Raw genomic sequence first — 18,146 nt, 5'->3', positions numbered from 1 at the left:
CTTGTGCCATCATTATAAAAATAAACACAAATCTTATTCAATAATTAAAGGCTATAAGTGTCGATTAAATTAAACAACTTTTACGAATCAAGCAAGCTATTTTTAGAAAAAAAATAATTTTAATTGGATTTATGGGGGAAAACTAGCCTTAAATATCCCAGTTGAGTGCAAACCTGACCTATCATTTACTGATGCAGATTTTATCAAAGATAATTTAATACTTTGTCTTTAAGCAAAAATAAAAAGAAGCTAGAACTGGAATTGGCAGAATGACAATTCAGAGAAAATAACAGCAATTAGGTGATAACTATAGGGAACAGTTTAATTCTGCTGCTTTACAATTAGAATTTTTCTCTTGTTTTGGGGAAATCAACAAATTGTACAACTGTGGTCCAATTACCAGTCTACACATGATGTAGATAGATGGAAAAAATTTGCACTAACTTTGAGTAAAATTTAAAAAAAAAAAAATCTTTTTTAATTTGCAGATTTGATAGCTTTTTCAAATTTTTCTTTTATTTATTGAAATATTTCACAGCATGTATAAACTAATACAATTTCTATAATACCTAGGATTTTTTTATTTTTTGTACAACTAAAGAGTAGTACTTAATTTGCAGGCCACTTTCGTTAAATACACTACTATTTCGTTAAAAATCTATGTGAAATCAAAGCTATATTAATGATTCAAATTCCTAAATTTTTAAAGAAATCATAAAAATTGATTTCACATGTAACATGTCCACTTAATTTTAAGCATAGATTCATGCAGACATTAGAATAAAAAACTGAATTTTTACTAAATCAGCTACAATTGATTACTCGATTCTTACTTATAAACAAAGTGCTTATGAATTGCACTATTTCATAAAGAATGCGTAATTGTTCAGTAAAAGCAACATATGTCAATCATTAAACAAGTGATATTTAGGAGATGAATAATTGTAAAAATAATCATACTTTTTTCAGTATCTCAGTATGCTTAATGCATGATAGCAAGGAACATATGTTTATAATATAGATATCTGCTTAATATGAATAAGTACCTTAGAGGTTTATTAAGACACTACTAATATTTCTAATCATGCAATTAATTAATTCACTTAGAACAAGTCTTTTTGGAAAATCAAAATGGTATTTTTCCTTAATTGTAAATTTTTTAAGAGCTAAATTTAATTATATACTACATTAAATTTTGTTATTCAAATAATGATTAATTATTGTAATAGGACTTCAATCATCTGAAGTAATTTGGAATGAACCAACTTCTTATAATAGAAAAATTCAGATTATAGAAGCAATCAATATGCTGTTTTTATCAATAAACTCTAAAAATCCAGTTTTGTAAATTTTTTTTATAATAGTACTATATAGTATTTAAATTTATATTAAAATTCACTTGCATTGATTTTTGAAGTTAACTTTATTGATTTATACTTTTGTAGAGGCTTTTAATTTGTGTACTTAAGTTATGTATTTTATTTATTTTGCACAGAACATGGCAAGCAACAATTTTGCAGAAATGGAAAAAACGATGGTCTAACAAAACTATACTTTTAATAATAAATGTTAAAATTTTTAGATTTCTGCAAAAAAAGCAAAGCAACCAATTAACAAAAGTTTGTTATGCATAAATTGATTAATTCTATGTAGTTACGCTATAAAATGTATGTGTGTTGATGTAACTGAAGTGTGACCTCATTTTATTGAAATTCAGAAGAAAAAAAATTAGGTATTAGTGTTAAAAATATATAATTATTAACTCTTTGGAACCAACTCAAGAGATTTTGCCGTATTTAGTAGAAGTAAGAATTATGATGAGTTTCTAACTTGTTAGTCAAGAATGTTGACACGATATAATATATTGACACTATATAAAAATTACAAACACAATGCTTTTGAATGTAGTTTAAAAATATTAAAAATAAATAAATAAACATTAAATAATTGTTTTAATTTTTTTTTTAATATATTTCTTTTTCATCATTTGAAATAATTTTTGAAACAGTGGAATTCCAATAAAAAAATACACATATAAAATTTAGATTAATTTTTATTTTCACATGATAAATTTCCAATTCACATGCAATGCTGATCTAATTTTGTCTTTAAAACTATTGTTATAACATATAATTCAAATCTCACTTGACATTTCTTTCAAATAAGCTCCACAATCAGACTTCAGCATCACAATATTTACAAAGAATAAAAGCTCAGATTTTAAATAACTACATATGAGGTTATTTCTGAGAGCAAATCTTGATCATCCATTTTCAAAACAGCTTCAGGATCTGTGATGGGAATTCTTTTCAACCATGATGAAATATCTATGCCAGTCTAAAAAATTAAATAATAATCAATTCTCCCATCAAATTCTTATTATGTATGTGGTTTTATTCCGTCCCTTCTGACATATTTTTCAGTCTAAATCTTTCTTTGCTATCATCGAAATTTATAGTTTCTAAAAAGTGTGTAGATGCAGTTTTATAAGGGTAGCCCAAATGAAAAACGCACCTGCTTATTAGCATAAGAAAAACAGCAGTGATATTAACGCCACCTACCTAAGTTGTAAATTGAAATAAGATTAGTGTTCCAGAGAATGCATTGAACTAATTAAAAAGTTTGCATTTAAAAAGAATGTAAATTTATGATAAGATGGATGCACTGAGAAATCAGAGCAGTGTGTAGTAGTTTGATTTTTTGTAGCAGACATTGTCAAATGTTTGCTGTTTACGAACAAACAGTATAAAACTTCTCCTAAAGACACACAGCAATATTTGACTTTGTAAGAAATAGAGCAAGCAAATGCCACCATTTCCCATGAATCATTTGTCGTTAGTGATAAAATGACTAGAAACAAAACATAAGACACATTTGAGTAAGACACAATGACTAGAGTTAAAACGTAAGACACATTTGCAGAATTTTGTCTGACATGAGTAAGGAACGAACGATTCATTCATCATCTGCCACTAAAGATTGTACTACTTCACGTTTTTTTTGGTGAAAATAATTCGACTAAACATGTTTTCAGTGCCTTGCTACTGTATTTCTGGTGATGTTAAGCAAGTCTACTTTTCATTTAAGCAACCCTTATATTTCAGACTACCCTTGAAATATGGAATAGAAATACACTTCAAGAGGCAAACATTAATCTGCTTACAATAGCAATTACTATACTTTTAGATTTTTCTGATATCATGTAAGTGAAGATATCAATTGATAAACCAAATAAAAATATCTTAGTTAATATTAAAAACTTTAAAATTATTAAATTTGTAAGGGTAATTCCTAAAGTATCCAATTTTTATTGAAACACAAATAATATTAATTTTCTATAATATAAAATATGTTATAATATAAAATTATACATAATATGGATACATAATTTTTAAGTTTAAACATTTTCATATTTTTTTCCGACACAATCACCAAATTGGTTTATCCATTTTAGTACATGTGGCAGTTTTTTCACCAGTGTCCTACGAGCTCTTCACAATGTACCCGAGAAAACATTAATGAATCACAATGCATTGAACCTAGCTATCCACATTGTAATAGGATACACTTAAATGCCAGTTGTAACCGCAACTGAAGCTGGCAGATAAAGTTAAAACATTAACGGTAAAAAAATAAATAAATAACATTTCGAAACAGAATAAAAGAAATGTTGTACAAAGGCTTAAGCATTCTCCTCTTTATACATGTCAAATCATTGTTCTTCTGCAACAGTTTCAATGAAACATCATGACAGACAATCATACTCTATAGTCTGGAGTAGACACTCAGTGACTAGAACCTGTTCCTCAATGAGAAAGAGCATTTCTTGGAAGGAGATACAACTCTTGTATCTCCTCTTTTCCAACTCCTCTCATACAACTCTTATATACAAGGAGACAAAGTGAAATATTAATATAAGGTTCAGACATAACGTCTAGCTAATATGATTCGGTGTACAAAAACTGCCATAGAGTCTATACGAATGCATGGACTGATTTGGCTAGATTACTTTTAGATTTTAAATGTAAAAATTACAGAAAATAAGCCTCTTTTTGTATTGTATTAAAATATAAAAGATCTTAACTTTTGTGATTTTCCCTCATAATGACTTAAACAAATTGAAGTAACTAAAGTGCATTATTGCTTGCAATATCAAGAATTATTTTCAGATAAAGTCTTTATAATAATGGATGACAAAGCCACTTGGGGCTAAAATGTATTAAAATGCTCTCACTAAAATTTGAATCTTTTCTTCCAGGACTAGCATAGCTACAGAAACATTTACAAATATTTGAGTTTTTGAAATAGCATTCTAATTATGTTCTTAGTTAGAAATATGAAACATTTTTCCTTCTCAAATTAAATGTTAAAATCTGGAAGAAAAATAATAGTTATTTTGAAATAAAAATTTCTTGATATTTTAAAATAATTTTTGTTTCTATTCAAATAAGCTTTTCAATACAATATTACCTGTAGAGAACTTAGTGTTTCTTCTATACTTGGAGATGAAACTAACATAGTGCCAGATTTGGTGACAGTTTTTCGTAGCCATTTCCAAGTTTCTTCTTGATCAGTTTTTGACATGAAACATTCAAAAACATTGTTGAATATAATAACATCCGCTTGTTGCACGACATGTGGAATGTTGCACACATTATCCCAAATTATCTAGATAATTTGAAATATTAAAACAGCTTTAAAACTAGGCTTACAAATTTTTAAGAATATTATATATGAAAAACAAAAAAATATAGTCTGAAATTTTTCAACTCTTTCTTTGCAAGACATTATTGTATACGATTGTAAGAAAGTTAAAAGATTAATATTTTTTCTTACAAAAAAAAAAAAAAAAAAAAACTACACAAATTATAAATATAACTTTGTAATAACTATATTTATAATTAGAGATGTTTTTTTTATTCTCTGGTCATTTTATATTCATTTGGAGCAAAATAGTTAAGATGGGCAAAAAATATTAAAAATAAATTTTTTAAAGATCATTTATATATAAAACGGCAAACAAACATGGAGGTTTTGTGATTTGCTTATTTCTGCTGTCTAAGTGGAAGGAGGAATCTAAAAGTGCCAAAAATATGCTTACATTGCATTTTAAGGGCCTCTAAACCCTAATGAGAGGTGTTGCAAGTAAACATGTGTGCATCAACAAAATGCTATTTAACTACAATAAAATAAATTTCAAAAATACAGTGAAACCTCAGGGAAACACCATTTCTGCATAGCGACTTCCTCTATTTATGACCATTTTTAGGAGGCACAAATTGTTTTATATAGACAGTGTGTTGAAGAATACCTTCGGGTAAGACTGCCAAAACACCTTCCAGCGACCAGACGAACCTTCCCTTTAAACACGAAAAGGACCAAAGAAAAAATGGGAAAAATAAATAATAAATAAAAAAATTGAAATAACTTTATATATTAATAAATATTTCTGGGTGGCTCTTCTGAAGGACACTTACTGATGCAGAACAGATATCAATTTATCGGTAATTGATATTGGCACAAAAAACCTCTCCCTCAATAACCATATTTTTCCCTACCTCCCACTTTCACAAAAAGACTCTTTTCATGCTCTAGGCTCTTCCATATCAGAAACACAAATTTTTCCTTATTACACTTGGGAGGAAACAAGGTGTAAACTGAATTCTAGCTACTCCAGAAGGTCTACTGTGTTTCTTTTTCAATGGCAAAGTTAAAAAAAAGTAAGGTTTGAACTTGGCACACTACAGCTAGCCAGCCTTGCTGTTGAAGGTCTCGCTTGTGAACATGGTTTTAAAGCCAAATTGGTTGCTTTTGTACAGAAAATATTGAAAAGGAGAAGAATGAGAGTTTTCAGTCATTTGAGTGAACATGATTTTGTTCTTTTGAAGAAATTGTTTTGAAGTGTTACTAATTCATTTAATAGCTAAAATTTATTGCTGTAAAATGTAAAAAAAAAAAAGAAGTTTATTTTAGGCTTGACAAAAGATAGAGAAGATAATTTTACATGAAAAAGGGAATTCAGGACAAAAAGTAACAGAGATATTCAACTGTGGCAAAACACAAATAATTAAAATTCTGAATGAAGAGGAAACTGTTAAAAAAAGAAGGGGAAATTTTTAAATCCGGAGACGTAAAATGCACGTGGGAAGAAAATTTTAGAGACATCAATGTAGTTTTGTTTGAATGGTTTAGAACAGCAAGGATACAAAATAATTCCAGTAATTGGACCCGATGAAAGAAAAAACACTGGAAATCACTGGAGCGATTCCAGAATCGCAAGTAACAAGCTCTACGGCAAGATCGCCCATGAGCAGTGGCGCGCTGCTGACGGTCAGAGACAAGCTAAGGAGCTGAATCGAGACTGTCCTAGTGTACGTCAAAAGGAGCTCTTAAAGCTTAATAGAAACAGTATAAGGAAGATCATAGGTCTTCTTACTGGTCACTGTATCCTCAGGAGACACCTAAACATTATGGGAATAGAACCCAATTCTCTTTGTCGGGGATGTCATCTAGAAGAAGAGACATCACGACACATACTCTGTGATTGTGAGGTCTACGGCAATGCCTGGGAACTGCAAGATGTTCCTGTAAGGTGCTTGCTGAATTTTATTTCAGCCATAGGGCTTTCATGCTAATCATGATTTTAGGGTTTGGGTACAATAGACCTCTGGTCGATGTGCCCTGCTCGTCAGAGCTGCCCAACCTCTAAGTCTAACAGGTAGCTTAAAAAACTTGTTTACAGGTATAACATAGTTTTTTGCTCATAATGTGGAAAAGTAGCAGATATTGATGAAACTCTGTGATGATTAAATAGCAAGATTGCTACTCTTGCTCCCTGAATATAATGATAACGATATTTTAGACAAGGACGAAATAGAATTATTTTCTTTTTTGGGTCTTTGCTAACAAAAAGATAAATCTTAAAATCTGAGATTGAAAGAGTTGGTAAATTACCAGAAGAGAGACTTACAATTTCATTTTGCGTAAGTGCTGCAGAGAAGTAGATATTTTTATTGATATGGAAGATGTAAATCCGGGCTGTTTTAAAGGTAAAGATCTAAACATATTGGGTGTAACATGGAAAGCTAATAAGAAAGTGATTATCAAGTGGAATTTTTGAAGAATAGTTGCTGACAAACCAAGGTAAATCCATTTCGGGCAAATCCGTGGCTTAAATTATTTATTAACAAATTTCTTTGTTAATTTATATAATTATTCCATGTGCAGATCCATTTCAGGCAAAGCCGTGGCTAAAATTGTTTACTAAAAAAAATTTCTTTGTTAATTTATATAATTATTCCATGTGCAAATCCATTTCAGCAAATCCGTGGCTTAAATTATTTATTAAAAAAAATTTCTTTGTTAATTTATATAATTTTTCCATGTGCAAATCCATTTCGGCAAATCCGTGGCTTAAATTATTTACTAAAAAAAATTTCTTTGTTAATTTATATAATTTTTCCATGTGCAAATCCATTTTGGGCAAATCCGTGGCTAAAATTATCCGTGCAAAACAGGCAATTCATGTTTCTTTCTCTTTTCTATTTTTCCCCTTAAACAAATATTTATTTTCTAAAATTATTAACTGTCAACTTCTTCAAATTATCCACTATAATATTACCTTGCGCACATCCATTTTCGGGCCCATCCTTGGTAACCAACAAATCAAACGCACTTCAGTAATGCAATAAGAACGCACTTTAATACAGGAGTCCTCTAGTTACGTTTTTAGCTTAATTTGCGTTTTTGCTTTCATTTTTTGAAATCTTGTTAAAAAAATATTTTAAATCATTCTTGAAAAATTTCCCGTTCATGTAAGTTCATTTGAATTCACTACTCACTTTACAGATTTCATTTCATATTTTATTCTGTTTTTTTTTTTAAATTTTTTTTTTTAATATTTTATTTTCTGTTTTTACGTGATATTTTTACTTATTGTGTTCTTTTTTACTTGTTGTAATTCAGGGTGGCCACTCAAATCAGATTTCAAATTTCCCTGATTTTTCCAGGTATTATAAAATATTTTATTCAAAATATTATTTTTTCAACATATCATCTTGAAAAAAAAAATTTATTTTGACAATTTGGCAAGATTGTTTTATTTTATTTTTAATGTTTTGGTACAAAATTTTGAATCAAAAATCATTAATGCAACAATTGTGAAGATTTGTCAACAAACATTGCTGTTAGTGATTGTAAAAAAATGTGATTGGTTGGTTTGCTGAGAAAAAATAATTCATTGATTTCTTTGAATGAGAGTAGAAAAGCTTTTAGAAAAAGGGTGCAATATAAAGTCTATAATTATTAAATTATGACCAACTAATTTTTAGAGAATTTCATAAAGTTAAAAATACAAAAACATTTTGTCAAAATATAAAAAAAAAATTACCACCTAAGCATTGGAACAAACTTGAGCCATGAATGGATTCAGCCCAAGGACAGAATTTAAAAACAGAAGCTAATTTCCTAATCCCTTTTTCCACCTCCACCAGAATCTTTCTTAAATTGCACAGTCCCATAGCGGTGAAAGGTTTCTACATTCGTTTAGCAACCACGGCAGAATTTTATGTGGCATGCTAGTTTAACAGAGCTGTAATGGAGCAAATTTTGATGCAAGCAAAGTATCGCTAAGTTGATGATATTTCAACTGTTAGGCGATACATTTCCGTTTTAAAAAAAGTGGGTATAATGGATGAAATAATTTAAATTAAGAAAATTAGTAAAATTTAAATTGGTGAAATTAAAAAAATGATCAAAGAAAAAATTTCCAGCTTTTCTTTAAAATTCCCTGATTTTTCCAGGTTTTTATCCAAATTTCCCTGATAATTCCAGGTGGGTGGCCACCCTGTAATTTTTTTTGCAAAATTTTTTGAGTGCTCCTTACACTATTGTATTGATATATTTTGCTTTGGCTATATTAATACAATATTAGAAAGCCCTTTCTTTTGCGGATATAATCGTGTGAGCTGATGAAAAGATTATATCTTTTATTTTCCGGATTTTTTAGAATTTTTTGTCCTTTTTTCGGAATTCCCCCCCCCCCAGTTTCTTTTATTGTTCTGCAATTTTCCCTTTGTTTTCTCTACATTTTGGTGTAGAGTTTGCCTGGTTGCTGGAAGAGGTTTTGATGGTCTCACCTAAAGGTTTTCTTCAACACAAAGTCTATGGAAAAAATTCCATGCCTCCCAAAAGTGGTCGTAAATAAAGGAGATCTTTCCTGCAGATTTCACAGTCATTCATAATTGATAAATTTGATTTTACACATATATTATATATCAGTAGGGCTCATTGGAGATCATAAGAAGAATTAGAGATCAAAGATAAATCAGAAGTAATTATGGAGAAATCTTCAGAGGAAGGCATTGGCCCACATTGGGCTGTCTGGCCAACTATGATGATGATGATGAGGTCATTTTCATTGATGTTAAATTGTATTCATCAAACTGGTTTTAGTGACACCAACACAAGTGGCATTCCTGCACCAAGAAAATTACACTGAGTAAAATTAAAACTGCTTGGAAAACATCATGCGCCTTAGAAATAATTTTAAAGTTAATGGCAGTGACCCCTGAGAACCAATATCCTCTATTAAAGATAATTTTACTGCGAAACTGAGAGGTTTCACTTTAATAAAAAAATATGGATTGAGAGTAATATCAAGCTTGATATTTTGTAAACCTGCTCCACAAAAATACATCAATAATTTTCATTTGGTTGTGATATAACTAATCCTATTAGTGTATAGCTTTGACATTTATGTGCACTGGCAATGATCATCTTCTGTTTTCCCCTTAACTTTTGAGGTTCAATATACATTGACATGAATTAGTACACATAATCTTCTGTGGTTCAAAAAAAAAAAAAAAGTGTGAGCTAAAATTAATATTTTTAAATTATGTTAGTATCTTGTAAAAGTACTAATATTATAAGTGTCAACTTACCTCTATTTTGTCATTCAAATGATATTTTTCAATGATGTGTTGCTGCAATTTACAAAAATCTTGGTTTATTTCAACACCAATTATTTTTCTAGCATTGCTACAGTAATAGGCCTAGGGAAAAAAATATGTAATCACTTACTAATAGAGAAATAGAGAAAAAAAAAACAGCAAAATTTTTTTCCCAACACGTAATAAGTTAAAAAAATTTATACAAAAGTGGAGATTTATCCTTAGGTTCCATTGACCTGCAGGAGTAAACATGAAAGCAATTTACAAGGAGTCAACATTAAAAATAAAATAGAATGTTAACAATTGAGTCAAAGTCAATTTTCCCCATGAAATCTAACGTTACAACATGTTTCATCAAAACTAAATTTTGTTTCTTAAAGCTTGCAACTTTACTTGGTGATAATAAGAAAACACTGGAAAGTTTAAAAAAAATTTTTTTTTTTAAAGCTAAAAAGAAAAGGTACTATAAATACAGTAGAATGAGATAGACCAGGGTTATAAAAGTACACTTTATAATTAAACTTTTTATTAAAAAAGTAAATAAAAGTTAAAAAGACAATAGCACTTAAAATAGAAAATTTTGTAAAAAAATTAATGTTTCATTAGACATTTTTTTTAAAGCAGCACAAAATTTTTTAAATTAAAAAGAGTTTAGATTCTCAATAAATTAGAATAGTGTTAACCAAATGGTCGTTGGTCAAAGAAGGATAATTTTTTAATAAGAATGAGTTAATGAATGATAATTTTTGCTTTTTTCAGTGTTCTCACCTTCCCACTAATGTGAAGTAACATTAATTGAATAATATTATTTTTTTAAAGTAAATTGTAATTAATCGTAATCATCATTACTTTCTTTTTATGTTTGGTTACCATATTAAATAAAAATTTGTTTGATAATACATAGTTTGCTCATTTGAAACCTTGTCATCTTGAATGTTGATAAAAATAAAAAAAGTTTTTTTTTTTTTTTTTTTTTGAAAAAAGCTGTCTAAAAAAAATTTTATAACATAATATTTAAAAACACTAAATTAATAAAATTATACTATAAAATTTCATATTGTAAACATTCTTATACATGCAACGTTAAACATAAGAGCAAACACAGATAGCCCAGCACAGTGACCTTAAAAATAATATTATTCCACAAAGTTTAAATAATTAGAATAATAATATTTATCATTTAACTTATTTTAATATATAGGTGCTATAAAAATAAATTTAAATAAAATAAATAACAAATCATTAATACTAAACAAATCAATAGTTAAAAATATACAGTAAGACATTTAAAGTACATTTATTAACTGGATAAGCATTTGTTGATTCGAATATAAAATACAAGCACAACAAACGAGTATCATGCAAAATATAAAAAACAACAGTGCATATATATACATACATACACACACACATATATATATATATACAACAGATTTATTTGCAATAATGAAATATAATACACCAACTTAACCATCAAGGGCGGGAAAGAGAGAAGTTTCAAATAAATGCAATAGAACTATGTAAGTAAGCGCGGAAAGATAATGAATGACAGTGTAAGATAGTATGTAAAATAACTTCTGGTATTACATATCTTGTATGCTAATAAGAAAAATCCAGGTTTTTGAAAATCGGCAAAAATCACTTTGCAATGTGCCGACAAGACCCATTGTAATAAGCCTAACAAATGACGTTAGCAGATTGTAAAGGGCCAGATCTTTTATAAGTCTATAACATACATTACTTTCAAAACTAAAATACAATATTTTATTTCATACAATATAAAACTTGCAAAAAGTTATTTTAGAAACTGTACCATCCTTTTAATATAAGTATGACACACATGAAAAAATATCTTTTCGTGTAATACATATTGATACCCACCCAAGTCATAACTTAAATTGTATTATTCTGCAACAAATAATTACCCTAATGTGTCTTGCTTTATTTCCCTTTACTTTTACAGGAAGGAAATATTCTGTTTTTGATAATTTTTATTTTGACGACAGAGGCTATTAAAAATATTTTGCTATATTTTTTACAGTAGTCTTTTGTACTCAAAATATTATAAAAATATTTAAAAAATATATGACAAAATGGTGTGCTTTTAAATTTTCATAAGACATTTAAATGAACCATAAATATTAAAATTTCAGAACAAACAAAATTAGATTTACATAGGTAGAATCGCACTTTTGTAGTAGGAAAAAATAGTTTTTGTAATTCTTTTAGTTTCAAATTTGTGAGGCATTTTTATTTTTAAGGAAAAAAAATAAAACATTTGATTTTTTAAAGGATTCAACAAAATGTAATTCTGAACTAAATAAGCATGAAAAAATTGCATGTTTAATTAATTAATGCTATTAATTAATATATCTAGAATTTAGCAAAAAACTTGATTTTCTTAAACTAACAAATCTCTTTCACACAGGTTCAAATTTTTCCTGCTATTAATAGGTGCTACACAGTTCCTAGTTTCTTAATATTCATTAATTGAAGGTATCTGACTGGCTTTAATTAATGGTTAACATTGAGGCTACGAAAAAATACTTTTATGAATCCTTAATGAAAAATTGAAAAGAGTGCAGTTGAGACTAAAAATTATAAACAAATTAATCCTTACAAGTTGGAGATGGAGAAACATATAGATACATGTGACATCCAGACACCAATGGATTGAGGAAAGGATATGTTTAATTGGGTCAAAACTATAGATAGAAAATTAAACACCAGAATTAAATTTAAACACCAGAACCATATTATAAACATTACCCCATATAGTATAGCTCCTAATCTAGATCCAACATCAAGCAGAACTTTATTGCTTATATCAGGGAGCATGTATTGAAAAATAAATTCTATTCTTTGCACTGATGCTGAATGTGAGATAAACGCTAAAAACAAAGAAACAGTCTCCTATTGACATTCAAATAATAAGAATTTAGAAAATTAAAAAAAAAAAATCACTGTGACAAGATAATCCAGTAACAGTTGATTTCTTTATTTTCATCATGAGCTTAAAAATAAAACAAGTATAAAATGTACGATAATTGAAGCTTTTACAAATTTGGTTACAAAATGCATAGTTAATTAGGGTTGTAATTTGCGAGTAATTAAATGGCTTTCTAAATCATATATTTTCCCTCTTCATTACATGACAGATGACGGTGCTTGTTTATAATAATCAAAATAGCTGTAATTATTTTTCTGTGTGAAGCTTTACTAATAACTATTCATGAGTTTGTTGTGTTTTATTCTAAACAATGATTTCTTAGTAATACTTTATTGTGCCGATTTTATTTGCCATTTTTAAATTCAAATACATTTACGACAATTTTTTATTTGCCATTTCAAATAAATTTGCTTTAAGTATTATAATATTAGATTCTTAAATAATTATTTCTTCCTACTGTGCTTGCTCAAAACTACTTTTTTTGTTATTACTTGATTAAAAAACTTAATTCGTTTAAAAAATATACGGATCGGAAATAACAGTCAAGTGCCAAAAATAGACGGCCCCTTTCAAGACTTGCCCCAGTCTTGAAAATGAACACCTATTTTTGAGCACTTGAAACATGTTGACTATTATTTTAAATCCGTAAATTTTTTTTAATGAATGAAGTTTTTAATCAAGCAACATCTTACCTCCTCAGTTTTTGGATTATTTATTTACCTTTTTTATTATTATTTAATGTTTTGAACAAATGGGTAAATTTTATTCCAAACTTGTATTAAAATGTAAGTCTCATTAGAAAATATGTATTAGTCTGATGATTAAATAGTTTCTCTTTTAGAATATAGTATAAATTTATGAAATAAGTGCTTCAGCCAGTTCACCCTAGCCAGTCACCAGTCAGCTCATTACCAGGAATACCCATATGTATAGGCACCCAGTTTAGGTATACCTTGTTAAGAGTAGAAAGGTCATAGAGGACCGCACTCCTACAATAGAGATGAGGTGTATTTACACCTAGTTCCAATTCTTAATTTCATTTGAATTTATTCAAATGTTTTGTTGAGTTTTTTCTCTTTTGGTATTGTATTAAACACATGAGACGTTCTAATTTAAAATATATAAATTAATTTCAATGAAACTTAGATCTGTTTATTGATTTTGTGTTATTTCTCTGTTCATACCTATTCAACAATTAAACAAATATCAATCATTACTGCTCTTTATCCAATGTCAAGTGCTGTTGTAGCCGCACAACTAAATTTGAAAAGAGAAGGATTTCATAGACTGTGATGTCGTCAGAGCAGTGTGTTGAGTACTTTAAGGAGAAATTAAAATAAAATGAGTAAATTACACAACACAATTGAGATGTGAGAGATTAATCTTTCACGAGAATGATAAGTTTAAAATTATTTATTTCTGGAAGTCTCAGCAGTTAAATATCTTATAATCTATAAGTTAATAAAGTAAATGTTTCAAAAACTAGTCTTTTGCAATTAGACATTGAAACAAGATAAAAGGTAAATAACAAACTTATTATTTTTAACTTACTTATAGGGGAAACATTTGATGATCCACAATCTTTGCAGTAATTCCGACTCAGTTTTCCTTCTTCAACTAATGAATCAATATGTTCATCTTCAAAGAGAAAACTATCAACATGTAGTATAGGAGTGGTTCTAGGAGCAGATTCCTAAATATAAATAGTGCTATAATTATGAGAAACTCTTTTTTTCTTCACTTAATGAATTAATAGAAAGAATTTTAAGAGTAAAACTAGCCCTTTTTATTTTGAGGAATTGAAAAAGAATTATCCTTCTTTAATCCAAATTAATGCATAATCTGCCTGAAGTATACACTGCATTATATTGCACATATTATGCCCATAATAGTTTGCACATATTATGTTGCAAAAAAATGGATAAAATATTTTAGTGATAATATATAAATGAAACATCATATTCAAGGCTAAGAAAACACAGGGTTCCACATGTATATCAGGCAAATTTCAATGAAAACCCTGGCCATATTTTTTCTATACCATGCAATTTTTACATCAGAAAACTTTGATTAATTTTTTTACTTGTAAAGTCAAATATTAGACTTTGTGAACTATATATATACACACACACTGAAGAGCCAAAAAAACTGGTACAGGCATGAGTATGCAAATAAAGGGGTATGGAGCCAATCAAAGTACAGCGCTGTGATCGGCAACGCGTATATAAAACAACAAGTGTCTAGCACAGTTCTTAGATCGGTTACTGCTGCTACAATGCCAGGTTATACAGATTTGAGTGAGCATCTCCGAGATAGCAATAAAATTTGGATTTTCATGTACGACCATTTCACGAGTCTACCGTGAGTATCGGAAATCCGGTAAAACATCAAATCTACGACATCGCTGCAGTCGGAAAAAGATCGTGCAAGAACGGGATCAACGACGATTGACGAGAATCATTAAACATGACTAAATCAAACGAGAATCATTAACCTGGCTAAAGAGTGAAATTCTTACAACAAATAATTCCGACCATTCAACGGGAATATCTGCACCTCAGAGACCAAGGTCAAGAAAACTGTGATGGACACAGTAGGTCTTGACTCTCTTTGGCCTGTAGCGCCACTGAGTAGTATACAGAATCAAAACATGCCATTTTCTTCAAACACCATTATTATTCAGTTTCAATAACACTTACAGTTTAATCCTCTAATAAAAGTTTTTTTCTTCTTTTTAAACCGCTCTAGCCTTTTCTGGATCTCTTTAAATATGCTCATTAAAGCAGTATGAATGCTTAGCTATCCTAAACACAGGCTGGGGCACCATGAACTTTTATTTTTCGAATGAGGAAATTCCCATTTTGCTGAATGGGATTCATAATTTGACGGAACGATGAAAAAGCGATGGCAATTATTCTTACATAAATTAAAGAAACATCAAGAGTAGCTTTGAAGAAGTATGAGCTATAAACAACATAGTTGCAAATTCAGACACTTCATTTCTCATTTAACAAATTTTATTTAATTTTATTATCTGATAATCATTGATGTGGTTGTAGATATTGATAAAATTTAAGAAATTTCTGCTTACAGTAGTTATTGTTGCAATTTTTATTTCACTATCACTAAAAAAAACATCTTAAGAAAAGTGCAATTGTTGGAAGCTAAGAAATAAGTATGATCTGTCTAATATAACATCAACCAGAAGCTTTATCTATAATAAATTCAAGTTCACTGGCAGCTAAAAAAATAGATTTGCTATAACCAAAGTGAAATAATTTTTATGCTTAAAAATCAATAGATCTAATAATTAATTCTGGAAACCAGGCCGTATATAGAATATATATTCTTTGCAATCTTTTAAAAAACATATATTTGACAAATTCAAAAAAGTGGAGCAAAAAGTCATAATCCTTGTAGAAGAAAGTTTATATAAGGATGTAATTCATTTGCTTCAGTAAAAAAATTAAATTTTTTTGTTGCTAATATATTACTTATTTATGTTTTAAGCTTAATTACTCTAGTTAACAAGCAAAACAATTTAATGAACCCTTTGATAAATAAATAAAATAATCTGCTAAAATGAATGTATTTTTCACTTTCTCGCGAATCGAATTACAAGTAACTTTGTGACCTGAATTTCTCGTAAAGATACTAAATAGAATATTCCCTTCATTCAATAATACATTATTTCACATTTGTTGTGTTCAAACAATGTTTAAAAAAAAAGAGCTTTTTTTCCCAACCATTACGAGTACCAACCATTACGAGTACGAGTCCCAACCATTACTGATAAAATTAGTTTCACTGCTATTTGTTTTGCTAAAAATCTGCTGAACGGCCGGACAAATTTTGCTGCATAATTAAAATCTTTGGGTGGTCACAGCGACCTCCTATCTTAACAACTCTGAACATAGGCAAAAGGGAAGTTAAAAAAAGCAAAACCATTTCTTCTTTAGACACATAAGATTAAGATTTGGTAACAGATCATGAGTAAAAGAAAAAAAACTAAACTTTTTTGGGGAGAAATGGGAATAGATATGCCTATTTTAATGATTATAAAGTATCTGTAAGATAAACGTTTCTATTAAACAAATTCCTGGATATGGGACTTGGTACTGTGTATATAGTGGTTTGCCCAAAGGTGTCAACATATTTCACCCTTCTCGTCTGCTCCATAGTTTTGTCAGTTTCTTGGATGCAACTTGGCGATCATTTTGGTGCATTACCACACACAAGTCATCTTTTTAAAACAAAACATACATTTATTATACTTGAATGAAGTATTGTGCTAAAATGTGTTGCAATTGTTATTAAATAGTTAATAAAAAATAAGTTATGGCAAAATGACTCACAGTCAGCAAGTTATTGTGATTTATCTGCTCAGAAGGAAATATAGCTTCAGTTGGTACTAAAGTCTTGATATCTTCTGCAATTGTTCGCAGATCGAAGTACTTTTTGCTGTATTCAGAATCTAGAGAAAAGATATAAAATTATTTGGAAGCTAAATAAAATTACTTTAGAACAGTAATGGCAATAATTTCTTTCCAAGCTCATTTGCAGAAAACTCTGAAATTAAGAGAAAAAAAGCTAGTAATAATGAAATATGAACCACTATTGGAAGAAAGGTGCAAGAAGAAAAAAAACCTTAAAGCAGCCAATCTTTTTCAATACATGAATAAAAGTTTTTAAATCGAAGAATCTAAAAATAATTGAACCAAATAATTATTACAATGACAAGCGAGAATAAAGTTTTAATTACAAAAAAAAAAAATATGGTATACACATATGCTTTGTTATAAGTTAAAGGTAGTAAATTACCAGAGGAACACCAATCTTTACACCATGATAGAAATTCTGAACGATCTTCGTTACTTAAAGAGTTCATTAAACTGAAAAATGCGTTCTTTGCAGAAGGGAAATCCATTTTTCTATAAATAAAAATAAATACCAGGTAAAAACAAACTTAAACAGTTACTAACAGCGTACACGACAAATTGATGATTCTGATACACACCGGACACACGGTTGTCATATTTGTTTACATTTTTCAAACGGTTAAGGTTACATGTGATCATATGTTAGCATAACATGATTGAATGAAAAAAAAAACAAAATTTAATATGAACGGCAAATAATTTTAAAAAATATTTAAAAACATTAAAAAAAGTGCATAAAACAATGAGAAATCGTAAAAGTACCAATTTAAATATTTAATTCAGCTGACAACTTCAACTTCAGCTTCT

At 28.7% G+C, this 18,146-nt stretch overlaps 1 protein-coding gene across 1 annotated transcript; it reads right to left on the bottom strand.

Moving 5' to 3' along the window:
- Positions 1 to 2,035: 2,035 nt before the first annotated feature.
- Positions 2,036 to 17,940, bottom strand: LOC107450892 (uncharacterized). Its single transcript, XM_087159663.1, has 7 exons — positions 17,722 to 17,940; positions 17,256 to 17,374; positions 14,452 to 14,593; positions 12,720 to 12,841; positions 9,942 to 10,052; positions 4,471 to 4,668; positions 2,036 to 2,337 (listed from the first exon to the last, which is right to left on the bottom strand). Exons 1-7 carry the CDS (start codon positions 17,825 to 17,827, stop codon positions 2,221 to 2,223), a joined length of 915 nt encoding a protein of 304 aa, XP_087015789.1. The 5' UTR covers positions 17,828 to 17,940; the 3' UTR covers positions 2,036 to 2,220.
- Positions 17,941 to 18,146: the final 206 nt, after the last annotated feature.

This window comes from Parasteatoda tepidariorum, chromosome 3 (genome assembly GCF_982258835.1).
Source record: "Parasteatoda tepidariorum strain Cologne lab strain chromosome 3, Ptep-v5.0, whole genome shotgun sequence".
NCBI classification, from domain to species: Eukaryota; Metazoa; Arthropoda; class Arachnida; order Araneae; family Theridiidae; genus Parasteatoda; species Parasteatoda tepidariorum.
The sequence above is the reverse complement of the archived record's forward strand: the minus strand, read 5'-3'. Positions and strand labels throughout refer to the sequence as shown.

What these genes read in the sequence shown, in the direction of transcription:
- LOC107450892 (XM_087159663.1), bottom strand. Translation starts at nt 17,827, where the DNA reads ATGGATTTCCCTTCTGCAAAGAACGCATTTTTCAGTTTAATGAACTCT. An exon ending in ATCACAATAACTTGCTGACT is followed by an intron (nt 14,594 to 17,255) that starts GTGAGTCATTTT and finishes ATTTATATTTAG; the next exon opens with GAATCTGCTCCTAGAACCAC. An exon ending in TAGGAGCTATACTATATGGG is followed by an intron (nt 10,053 to 12,719) that starts GTAATGTTTATA and finishes TTTTTTCCCTAG; the next exon opens with GCCTATTACTGTAGCAATGC.